General features: G+C 42.6%; 1 protein-coding gene across 2 annotated transcripts in view; it reads right to left on the bottom strand.

Moving 5' to 3' along the window:
* The window catches only part of aplp1 (amyloid beta (A4) precursor-like protein 1), a 35,583-nt gene extending 24,088 nt beyond the window's left edge, over nt 1-11,495 (bottom strand). For both annotated transcript variants that reach the window (XM_030073360.1, XM_030073359.1), the window contains exon 1: nt 11,243-11,495. In XM_030073360.1, the coding sequence (XP_029929220.1) occupies nt 11,243-11,308 (66 nt within the window). In that variant the 5' untranslated portion in view covers nt 11,309-11,495. The remainder of the gene's footprint in view (nt 1-11,242) is intronic.
* Nucleotides 11,496-12,359: the final 864 nt, after the last annotated feature.

The raw sequence follows: 12,359 nt of genomic DNA on the forward strand, positions 1-12,359 counted from the left end.
AAGGAAATTTCAAAGCTTTATTGAGGGCATGTTTAGGTTAAATGGCTGAAATAATTCATCCAGTTAAGGGCTGACAGCCTTTCCACGGTCTCTCTAACAAACAGCAGGCAGGCTGCATCAGTATGATCTGACGCCTCTCTTATGTTGCTTGCCTCCTTCTTATCTCATGCTCTGGGCCTTTGCTGCATCTCAAGCCCCTCACTCTGTCTTTGACGTAGCTGCCTTTGCAGATGATCTGCACTGAAGTCTCTCTCTCTCTCTCGGTTTATTCTCCTCTCTATAAAATGCATCTTTGCGTTTCATGCCCTCCACCACCCCCACCCCAGACACTATACTTTCACTTTCTCATCTCTTCCTAAGTACTACACATCCTACAGTCTGTATGTGAAGCCCCCTCAGACCTGTTTATACAGTGAAAAAAAAAAATAAAATAAATAACATCTTAGCAATTCATGCAGTCTATTATAGAGCCACAGAATCTACTTTAAGTGAATATATCATCCTTTTAATAGATTTTTAAGACTCAGTGGTTTTACTTGTCAAGATGGACTTTTTTAGTATCTTGTATCTTGAGTCCCTTGGGACTTGGGTGTATTCTAGCTATATTCTCCCAAGCATACACTATCAAATAAGCAACTATTAATCAGGTGGTTTCTGGTTTTATATGTTGTTGTACATTGGTTTATGTATTATATGTCAGATTTTTTAGTGATTCTTTGCACCTACTATATAATTGTGCCCTTTAAGTTGCAACACATTGGATACGTTAAGTTGTAATGAACTGAGTTGGATGTGCATGTATCTCAACAGTGACGGAGCTATGAGTCAGTGCTTGATCTCTCAACCCCGTAGAGGGACTGAGCCACAAACAGAGACTTCCGGCACAATTAGTGGAAGATGGAGTGATATCCTGCAGTAGAGGGAGGGAGGAAGAGTAAGAAAAAGAGAGAGGGAATACAAGTAAAAACATTCATATACATTTCTCCTTCTATCTCTCATTTATACATATACCATTCAGATCACATCTTGCCAGCCCCCACTGGCAGCCTATCTGGCAGATGCACTATATGGAAATGAAGCGTCGAGGTTATGTATGTGTTGTGTGAGACACATAAAATGCAGAAGAGAGACAGAGGCGGGATGGTGGGGTAGGCAGGGTGTGAAAGAAAAGCGGAAAGAAATAATTCAGCTGTTTAGCAGTGGCAAAGGCACCAGATCCAGATTCCGGAGGCATTTAGTCCAGGTTATACCAGATGAAAAATAGTAACATATAATGTGTAAATCTAGTTCTCTCAACATGTTGGTTCATTGTTTTGCCTAACCGAATTTGATATCATCACAGTGAGAACATACTGAGCATGGACGCCTTTTGAGAGGTTAGATGATACACTGTAGCTATTCAAACAGCCCAGCATGGCTAGCTTGACCCCAGCCCAGTGCAAAGACATATTGGGGGGACGACCTACCCCGCCCCATCTCTCCAAATCTGCTGCCCTGCGTAGGGTCTCTGGCATACTGTTTGTGGTAATGAAGTGTTCTTTTAATGAACAGCAGGCCAACCAGCTGATGCTGGGTCTGCCAGAGCCGGCTTCCTACCTCACAGCATAAAAAGCAAAAGGAGCAGAAGCTGTGCTAAAGGGCTACTTGATGAAAGACTACCTCAGCGTGTACCTGGTGACACATTCCCACGTTTTACATCAGCTTCCTCACATCTGTCTCGCTTGCTCCTATCATACCCTTATGCATACATTTTTCAGTTCCTCTCTCACTCTTCAGTCTCCTCTATGCTCTCCCTCTCAGTAGCATCACTTGGCCACTGAGGCTGGTTGCCATGGTAACACCACCCACAGGAGCCAGCTACCTTGCCTGTTACCGTAGCAACTGGTTCCCTACAGAACTGCGAGCATGTCACTCAGTCTCTCTCTCTCTCTCTCTTGCTCTCTATGTGTCTCTGTGTCTCTCTCCCCCTGTTTCTCACATGAAAGAGCCTCCATATGTTTGGTTCAGTCAGGCTAGCCTCGGCAGGTCACCGATCGCTGGCTTAATGGGTGGTTAGGCTGCTTTATCAACTGCCTGTTGGTTGTTTACAAGCCTCTAAAATGACTTATGCTATGAAGAGTTTTCCCTTTTCCCCCACCACAGATTGTACGAATTTCAGACAGGGGAAAAAAAAAAAACTACTTTCAATAACTGCATGAAAAGATTTAGAATTTAAAATTTTTAAGCCACCTGATCTGATAAGAAATGCTCTCTTTGTGCTAATATATCACGTTTTCTTTTATCTTTTCATATTATTCTTTTTATATGTTCCATAATTAAAATTAACGACACATGTGGCTCCAGATGCAGTGGCACTCATTCCTACTAACCACAAAGCAATATCTGTTTATTGATAAAATATTAAAGATTATTGTTACTATTTTTTTTGTTTTGTTATGATATTACTTTTTTCTTTACACCGCCAGTGACAGTGTAAGATTGTTCTTAGTTCTGGTGATACCACTGCTGCTCACTGGTGGCCATGGGCAAACCTCTTCATGGTGAATCAGAGGCTGACTTAATGATGCATCACATTTCCCTTCTGTTCCCTGTGCTTCAGGGCTACACAGCCAGCATGTTATAACACGACTGTTTATCTTTCCACTTCGTTTTAATAAACTTCGCCCACTGTCTTTCCCTCCAACCTCAACTCTGAATTTGCCCAGTACTTAACCGCCCACTTACAAAGGCAAGAAAACGAACACATTTTTCAAAAAAAAAAAATCTAAATAATACAGAGCTCTGCACTCGAAGCATCCGTTTACTTAAAATAAACTAAATGGTATAAGTGGCGAGGTGCTGTAAGTGGTATATGGCTGATGTAAGAAATCAAATGGCTGGATAACAAAACCAGAGATACTGCTGAAAATAAAATACATTACAGTCCCTCTTGAACTAGAGGAAGCGATTTGTGAAACATTTGCTTCTGAAGCCAGCAGCTTAAGTCTCTGTATTCATCATATTCCAGCTCAACTGCACATATCTACTTAGGGACTGGGTGGGAGGCTGGCATTTCCCGGTAACAATAGATGGCACAGTTTGATAGTTCCACAGAAGAAAAAAAAAACCTGACATAATGCCAGGCTGACATGTCCTGTCTTGTCTTAGCCCTCTGAGTGTTATTTTAGTCCGGGCCACTCTGGTGAGATAATGCGTGCTGGCTGTGCAGTCTACCAGTCTGTGCTGCAGAATCACTCAGTTGATTAAATATTAGTATTATCTCATTTCCTCAGGCCATAAAGTCTCCGTAGACTGTCCAACCGAAGGGAAAATGGTTTAATCATGGAGACAATCTGTAAAAAGACCCCTCACCGGGGCCTGGTATCTCCATTTGTGCTTTGTACTTTTATTACGTTCTTTTTCCAAGCTGCAGCTAGACTCATGTGAAATATCCAATTTGTCAGCCAAGCTTGGGCGAATATTGGCTGTTAACTGATATAGCTTGGCCTTGCTGAGTGTGATGACCCTGAGCTGGAAAAAAAAAAATGTTATACCTTCTCTTGCCATTTCTGCCTCTGCCTGTTTCTTGATGATTATGAACAGCCAAAGCAGCTCCTGTGTCTTTTTTTATTGCTATTTACACCACAAACCAGGTGCTATATAGTCGGCAAGCATTATACTGTGTAAAATATAGGCAGAGTCAGCTCCATACTGCCTTTGGAGAATCTATGGTGCTGTTGCTGAATGCTGACAACAAAACAGGATGTGAACATTGGGTCAAATGTTGTGGAAACATTCTCTCTCAAGGGAAGATATGAGAGATTCCTGCAATGTTTTGCTGCTGAATGCTCTCCTAAAGGAAGAATACACTCCATATATCATTTAATACCTCAAAAACAAACAAACAAACCAAAAAAACAAAAAACAGAAACAGCACTGACATTGTTTTTGGTTTCAATATTTGAGGAAATTCTTCTCACAATCTGATTTCCAATATGAACTGGATTACATACAATTTTTTTTTTTAAACTTTTGTCCCTCATTCTCCATTCCAAGTTAGTGCACGTGTACAGACAAATATCCACTGAATGTAATATATTCAGTATCAAACTAAACTTGTTCTTCTGAATGCAACAAGTTCAAACATAGCTAGAGAGAGCAAGCAACGCCGCAGGACTTGCTGTGTAATCTTGAAGACGTTTCATTGCTCATTCAAGAGGGTTCCTCTGTTACAATATGGTGGACAGTTGCCTGGCATTTAAAACTCTGGGAGAGACAGTTTGACAGTGAGTCAAAGGAAGCCCAAACATCATTACCCCAGTGGTTTTACAACAGTCCACAGCAAGAACTGTCACATGACTGCAATGCAACCTGAGCAGCTGTCAGTGACTCTAAAATGATGTCAAAGGTGTGAACTGCCCACAGTGGGTTAAAGGACGGGGAACTCAGAGCTTCTCGAATGACTGGCTAAAATGAATATTCACGATTACGCAGAAAGCTCAGTTGGCTCACTATCATGGCCTGTATGACTGGAAATGGTCATCGACAGCTAGGTCAGACCCCTTCTAACAACAAAAATGTCAAAAAGCATTCTGACAAATGTATTAAATCACTGACTAAAGCAAACATAGATGAAATGAACTGAAGGAAAGTGGGCACAACAAAAAAGGTCCTGGAATGCGATGAACATCACAAACTGATGATATACAGCAGGTTCAGAGTATCAAATGGTAGGGGGGGCTGAGATGGCAGCTGTCGGTGCCGTCGGCGCTCCATCGCAGTGCACACACACACACACACACACACACACACACACACACAAACAAACAAAAACAAAACAAACAAACAAAAAAAAAAAACACTGACTTTTTTTTAAATTTAACTTTGACTTTTTGACGTTAATGATTGGGTCGACTTTTAGGTTAATGCCCTATCAAATGGTGGAATTTTCAGGCATCTGCAACACTCCTAACACCTCATCCACATAGGATGTGATGCAGCAAGTGAACAGCCGAACGTGAATAAAGTCAGTAGAGTCGATGCATCTAAATGGGTTTGTCCAGACTGACAACGAACGCTCTGACACACCAAACCAAACAAAAGGTCGGACATCTTGCAGGGCCTTCTGTGTCTGACAATTGCCTGTCTGTGTTCAGAAGTACCTTCAGGCCTTATTGGCTTCCATCAGTGGCTTCCTGGCCAATTCAGCATGTTGAATCAGCAGTGAAGGCCACTGATGACAGAAAGTTTTCTGAATGATAGTTTAGCAAGTGGTTTTGATATTGTGCTAACTAGCGAGCAAACTTGCTAACCAGTGAGAACTAGCTGTGACCACACCAGTGCCAGCTGCACCTTCTCATCAGACATATTCCTGATTTCTATGACAAAACTGTTTGAGCAAATTCAGACCGGCGTGACAATGAAGGGCTAGCGGATGCCTGTAGTATCTCTCTGCAATCTCTTGGCTTACAGTTTGCTTTCTTGAAGCTATTGTCACCACCTGGCATGAAGAATTATTACTTCTCACACAGACACAGATTGTGCATCCATGTCCCACTGCCAGGTGCTGTCTGGGCGGTGTGTTCATGGACGAATTTTGGCAGGACATGTGAGGTGACAAGAGGCTATCTGACTGTCTGCCTCAGTCAGTGCTAGTTCTTGGATGTCAATTTGATGTGTCCCAGGCATAAATATGAAGAATAATAGTAAAATGGCAAGAGCAGGAAAGGGTAGAATAAATGATAAAATGAGGGTAGGTTTAAATCATGAATTATGCAGGACCAATTAAAGTATACATGGGGAATGGGAAAAGATGACACTGGCCACATAGGATCTGTTGAAAAACAGCTGAGGCAGGCGGGGGAGCAGAGTCTAGCGAGTGGGCAGGGGAGGGGTGGTGCCTCTGGGATGTAGCAAAGGAGAATGGAGGAGACTGGGGCAGACACAGAGAGGAGGGAGGGGTAGGTATGGACGAGGGGGCAGGGGCAGGGAGGAGACTAAAGGAGAGGCAGGCATGGGGAATTTCTTTTGTGTTGCTGGAGTGAGGCTGGGACGTGGCCCGGGAGGAGAGGAGCATCAAGACCAGGTAGCATGAGGAGAGGGTTTGTGTCGGAGCGTGCCGGAGGGGTGCGTGACAAGTTCCAAAGCCCAGCTGACAAACGAGAGACCAGACCTTTCCATAGCCTTCAATAATTGATGCACCTTCTGCAACGTGCAATCTTTATAAAGCAGCTTGTGTGCAGTGAATGGGTGTGTGTTCATGTGTGTTTCCATAGTGTCAGTGTACTTCTGAGTTATCTGTGTGTGACCTATGTGAGCGTGCACGTCTTTGTTGTGCATTTGTACTCGTCAATGTCACTGTGCCTTTGATACATTCATATTTTTGTGTGAGAAAGAGGAATTGAGCCAGTCGTCTTACTGAATAAGGCAGCACTCTGAGCCTCCAGCAGCTGTGTGTATTTTAACCACCAGTCTGTGCAAAGGATACAGAGTGAGAGGGGACCGACATCCATTTCCTTGCTAAAACCTGATCCTAAAATTGCTTCACCAATTTTTTTCTGCAGAAATCTTATTTCAGTCTGATCAGATTCTCTGGAAGCAGCAATCCAACAAGCTCTCAGGCCGTGCAACCGAGGCCATTATGGAAATAGGATGCTGCAGTTCTGCCCATATGAGGTAGTTGATATTACTAGATTCAGTGATGTGGCTACAGTGTTTTTCAGCCTGCGTTCCTCCTCCTCTCATCCCGAAGCCACCTGTGAATACATGTACATGACAAAGATGGATTTCCATGCCTTCTCGGGCACTTGGGCTAAGGAGCCATAGGATTTGGTTCCCCCCATTAACATGCACTCGTCCCTGCAACCCACATAGCACTCTACACGCTCTACATCATTCACACTCTCCTCCTTCCCACTTTCTCTCTTTCTCTCCGTTCCTCAAAACATCTACTGTGCCAGGGCCGTCTGCTCTCACCACCACCCTCAATCTCTTTCACCGCGCGCTCTCTCTCTCTTTTTCCTCCTGAACATGAGGACAAGTGTTATCACCACAATGCAGATGTTTCATAGGGAGTGCCTCTGAAACCTGCTGGCTGCTGCAGGACTATACAGCTTGGTTCACCCCAGCTTTAAACTTTCTGCAGAAATCCAGCCCATTAGGCTTACCGAGGCAGTCATGTGGGGTGTGAAGACCTTGGGTTGCAGTGATATCTCTGTCCTGCCAGACTCCTGAGAGGAACGGGAGCTGGACGTGATCAGGATGACTATACCAGCATCTTGCCTGACTCGGTGACACTGACCAAACTTGTGACACGTGTGAACACACACAGAACACATGTGCACATACCCACAGCACAGAAACACACGAATGAGTGAGCTTAGCTACTGCATATATGGATGCAGGCATTTATAGAAGAGCTGCCAATACTCAAGGCTTACTCTACCCCCCCTTTAACCTATATGTTATATCTTACCCACAGTTGGTGGAATATGAAAGGCAAAATAATCTATGAGAAATTGGAAGAAGCCTAAATCAAAGATAAGAAGAAACTAAGATAAATCTGAGAACTTGATTTTAAGAAGTGAATTTAAAACTTCTTCCTTGAGGTGTGACCTAGAAAAAGTTTATTATGTGCCATAAAACCTAAGGAGCCAGAGAAATAAGCTCCTCATACGCATTGGATCTATTTATGCGTGATAGGTTATACTGACATGATAAAAATGGATGAGGCATGTAAGCAAATATTGTTTAACTCATAGACAGGTGGAACTCTTCTCACTTGACACTCATAATTTGACATATTTTTGAGAAAGGCAACAGAGAAAGATTTCTGTGCAAATGTGCGCATAATGGCAACATATTTTATGCAGAGCTGGTTAACCTCTCGGACACACAAACATTTCCAGCAGCTTCTCTAAACTGAATGACTTGTGCTTACATTAGCAGTGAACCCCCTGATAGCCCTCTGAAGCACACAACACCAGGCACTGTTTCAGCGTTGCAGCAACGGCCTGAACGATGCATTAAATGGCTCACAAGATGTCTTTCATTCACTTGTCAGCTCGGGTAATGACTCGATTGCTGAGCCACATTTACAGCATTCCTTTTCCTCTGGTACAGGACCTCTCTCAATGTGTCTCATTTTACAGTGACTCTGCAGGATTTAATCCAGGTCTTGTGTATTTCACTTCAAGATCTTGGAGAGGAAACAAAGATACAATAAAATGCTATATTTTATGCCCATTGGCACACATGTAGAGAATAGCAAGCACACGGGAACCCATTAGTGGAACCCGATTATCTCTTGGCTCTAAAATTAATTAAGTAAGTGTAGGGCAGAGTGTGGGTGTGTGTGTGTGTGTGTGTGTGTGTGTGCATGTGAGAGAGGGGGACAGAGAGAGAGAGAAAACGAGAGAGAGAGAGAAATCTGGTTGTCCTTATTTTTTTATTTATTTTTTTTTAATACAAATCCCCCTTGTGCTGCTGCATTCAAAGGCAGATGGGGGTAGGAGGTGCATGAGTCTTTATGCTTATGTTCCAGCACAAGGCCTGAAATTGCTGTGGGGGGGGGTGAGGGAGGGGCAAACACAGCGATTTAGTGACTCACTATTTCTCTTTAATCTTCAACCAGCCTTTCTAAATATGCCTCCTTTCCCTCTCCACTTGCCTTCTCCACATGAACCCTCTATTCTCTCCCTCTGTCCTCCTCCGTGCTGGCCCTGGTTGGTATTCTGAAGTGCATTTTCTGGAACCTGTAGACAGCTCTGTTTCTGGGTCTACCCTCACAGCCCTAGTGTTTCTGCAGCCTTCCTGGATTGGAGTGCTCAGGCTCATGTTCGCACTGCAGTCATTTATCTTGATAAATACAGAGCTGCTTGACTAAAGCTGAGCATACAGTTCTCTCTTGGCTGGTGAACTTGTTTGTTTGCATATCTGCATTTAAACATCGCCACTCCTTCCAGATATGGCCATGCAAATGCTAATTCTATGTTAAATACAGTAATGTAAATGTCTGTTATCTCAAAGAGAAAGCAGAAATCAAAGAGCTTATTTAACCCATTTCAAAGCTACTAACACACAAAATGACCAGGGCTAAATTTAGAAATCGAGCAACCATTGCTGTCTCCTGTCATGTATTCACACATCCATGTTTCAAAACTTCAATCTGCACCACTACTGAGGAAAAGGTTGTCTGTGAAGGTGGTCAAAATGTCATCTTTTCATATTTACGGGAATCAGGATGTGCATTGTTCATTTTGCTAGTTAGCTAAATGCTTTCAGTGCTGCGACAGATAAGTGTCATTAAAGCTTGGGTTTTTCATCTAGCACTGTACTCTGGCATCTGTCATGACCTGATAACAAGGTGTCAACCCCATCATAGCAACTCATGATCTTGTAGGTGAATATTTCTAATTGGGGTATGGCTTTGGAAGAATATTGGGCCTTTACTTGCATAAACTAAAACATGCTGTGGAATCCTGTCTGGAAATTTAATTTACAAATGTAATTATACTCTGATGCGAAGTTAGCCCAAGGCACTGACGAATACAAATGCTATATGATAAAAGAGAGATCAAAACAAAATTGCTCAATTCAAACCTCCAATGAATGAATGTCAACTACATTAAGGAGAGCAGACAGTTTTATTAGGACTAATACCAGAGTGTAATCCAGCCAGCCAGCCCTCTCACAGTGTAATCTTCAGTGTAAACCTTCATGGGCAGGTCTCCTTGTATGAAGCTAAACCCTGTTCCTCAGCATAGCAGTAATCCTGCTAAGGCTCTTACAGCAGTGAAATTATTATGAAAAGAGAGGTTTATGACTAATACAGCCCCACTGTGGAAGATGGCTAATAAATAAACATCTCACAAATCCTCTTAGCAACTTGGGGTACTTACAACCAACAGTCATGATACTTGGTATTCTATCTACTCTGCCTAACAGTTTTCAAGAGCGAATTCATTCACTCCTCATATCCAGGAGAAAGTGTGCTTGACCTGAACTAGAGTTGCAAGCTGAGGCATTGTGACTCAACTGCCTTAGCACACACACACACACACACACACACACACACACACACACACACACATACACATATCACCACCACCGCCACCACACAAACAACTCAACTTTTACCAAGGAAGACGGTGACTCAATGAGTTACTGAGGGAAAAAAAACAGTGGAGCTCATCAAACTGTGGCTCTGCTGTCAGTACTGATGACAGTGGAGGGAGGTGGGAGTGACTGATGCTGGTTGGCCCATTGATCTGTCGCTCTCAACAGGGCACATTCACTATCCTCTATCTCCTGCCCACTGACAGAGACAGATGCCTATGAAATGACCCCCTACTTCTCCTTAGTATACTTTCAATCACATTCATCCATGTGCAATAACATGACATTTATCTATTGTTGGAATCGCTTTGTAAATACACAAAGGCAACATCTGCATCCAGAATGTCATTTATCTTGCCTTTTCTTGTGTGACCAGCCCATTAATGTGCATGTGGAAGGCTTATGAGTAATAATAATAATAATGATAAAAAAAATAATGATGCAATTATTTGGCAGGAGATAGTCTTCTGGATATGCTGCACCTGCCACTCTGCAGTAAATTCTTATCTCAATCTGTATAAGATTCACGTGTTTGTTTTGTTCCTATTCTTTATCAGAGGCCTTTTATGCAGACCAAATGTAATACAACACTGATTGAATATGCATGACTCCATCCTACATCCCCTCAAAAGAGCTGCACCACCACTACCCCTCCTAAAGGATGGATGCAAGCCGATTTCTCCATTTGGCAAGGCTGTGTCCCAGATGGGATGGGATGCTTTCCATCCCCAGATACAGGAAAAGCCAATATCATAATTTTCATGTCTAATAATAGGCCCAGCTCTGGCGCAGACAGTCAGGCCATACAAAGCCATACAATCATGTCGAATGTGGTATGATCCATTCATTTTCTTGTTCCAGCATTTGCATTTTCCAATATCCGCCACTTTCACTGCATTTTTCGTCGATGTAACGTACCATTACTCTTGTTGACATATATGCACTGGTGGACAGTGCTGGCGCATGCATTTACAAATTAAATCTGCCCTAGATATGGGTGCGTGTCAGCAATAAGGAGACAGGAACAATCTGGCATGGCTGATATAAATATGAGCAAAATACAGCATTGTGTCATTAAATCATGTTGACAAACAGCAAAATTGCAGTGTGCCATAATTACATATTGTTACAATTCTGCTGCTCTTACCTCGACGTTTTCCCACATGCAGTAGGACAATACAGCCATCAATATAGGTATTGCGGTATGTCCCATTTTCACGCCTTCTTTCGCTTCTATAAATGACAAAATGTGTTATAATATAATAACTGATTCCAACATACGCTATCTAGTTACATCAGCTAAAGTGATGGACACTGCATTCGTCGGCGCCTTCCTCCGATATCTCCTGCGTCTGCGTCCTCCAGGCCTACGCACTTTCTGCTCAGGTCTCCAATGGCAGACTTGGGATTTACATGGGTAGAGCCTGGCAGAACCAAGCCCTGCTTCAACGCCCTATCTGCGGTTATTTATCATGGACCTCACTCAGGCTGTCCTCAAAGTGGCTTGGTAAAGAGCGACATCTGGTGGTAAAGGGCCGAAAATACACGCCAGGCTTGCCAGCTGATAATAGTCACGATTATTATTATCTTCCCCCCCCCCTGCAAAACATGTAGGCCAACCGCTAAAATGTTATAGGTTAAATTATGACTGATACTGTTACTCATAAAACGTATTAATATTTTCAGTGTCATTTACGCTATACATTTGATTTTTTTTTTTTTTTTTTTTTTTTTAATGAATGAAATGCAGATTAGAATAGCATAGGCAATGTAAGGTTACACTGCAAAAGACAAAAACTGAAGCTACTGTGTAGCCTACATTTTTTCAATGCTTTGCTCATATCATGATTGTAATAAAATAATTTAAAAAATATATAGGCTATATTTGTTTTTATTTTGTAAAAACTACATTATCCATATGAATGTAGGATTGCATACAGATTGTCTAAATTGGGCTGTACTCTCAGGGGGCTCATACAACATAGGCCTACAAACTACAAGCTTGATTTCACATTAGCTCATATTACACTATTAAGTTTTGTAAAGCCTGATAAGACACATACTGTAGGTTTCTTCAACGCTCTGGCAAGCAGCGTCTCCATTTGGTCAGCAGGGGGAACACCTGGCATGAGAATGAATGTGGAGCCTGTTACACACCTGAGACGGGCGGCCGGTGCAACAGAGCCCTGACCTCTTTACATATTTCTGACTGCTTGCTCTAAGGTGGACTGATCTGGTTCTCTGTATAATGACAGCCTGCATGT

This window comes from Myripristis murdjan, chromosome 16 (assembly GCF_902150065.1).
Source record: "Myripristis murdjan chromosome 16, fMyrMur1.1, whole genome shotgun sequence".
NCBI lineage: Eukaryota > Metazoa > Chordata > Actinopteri > Holocentriformes > Holocentridae > Myripristis > Myripristis murdjan.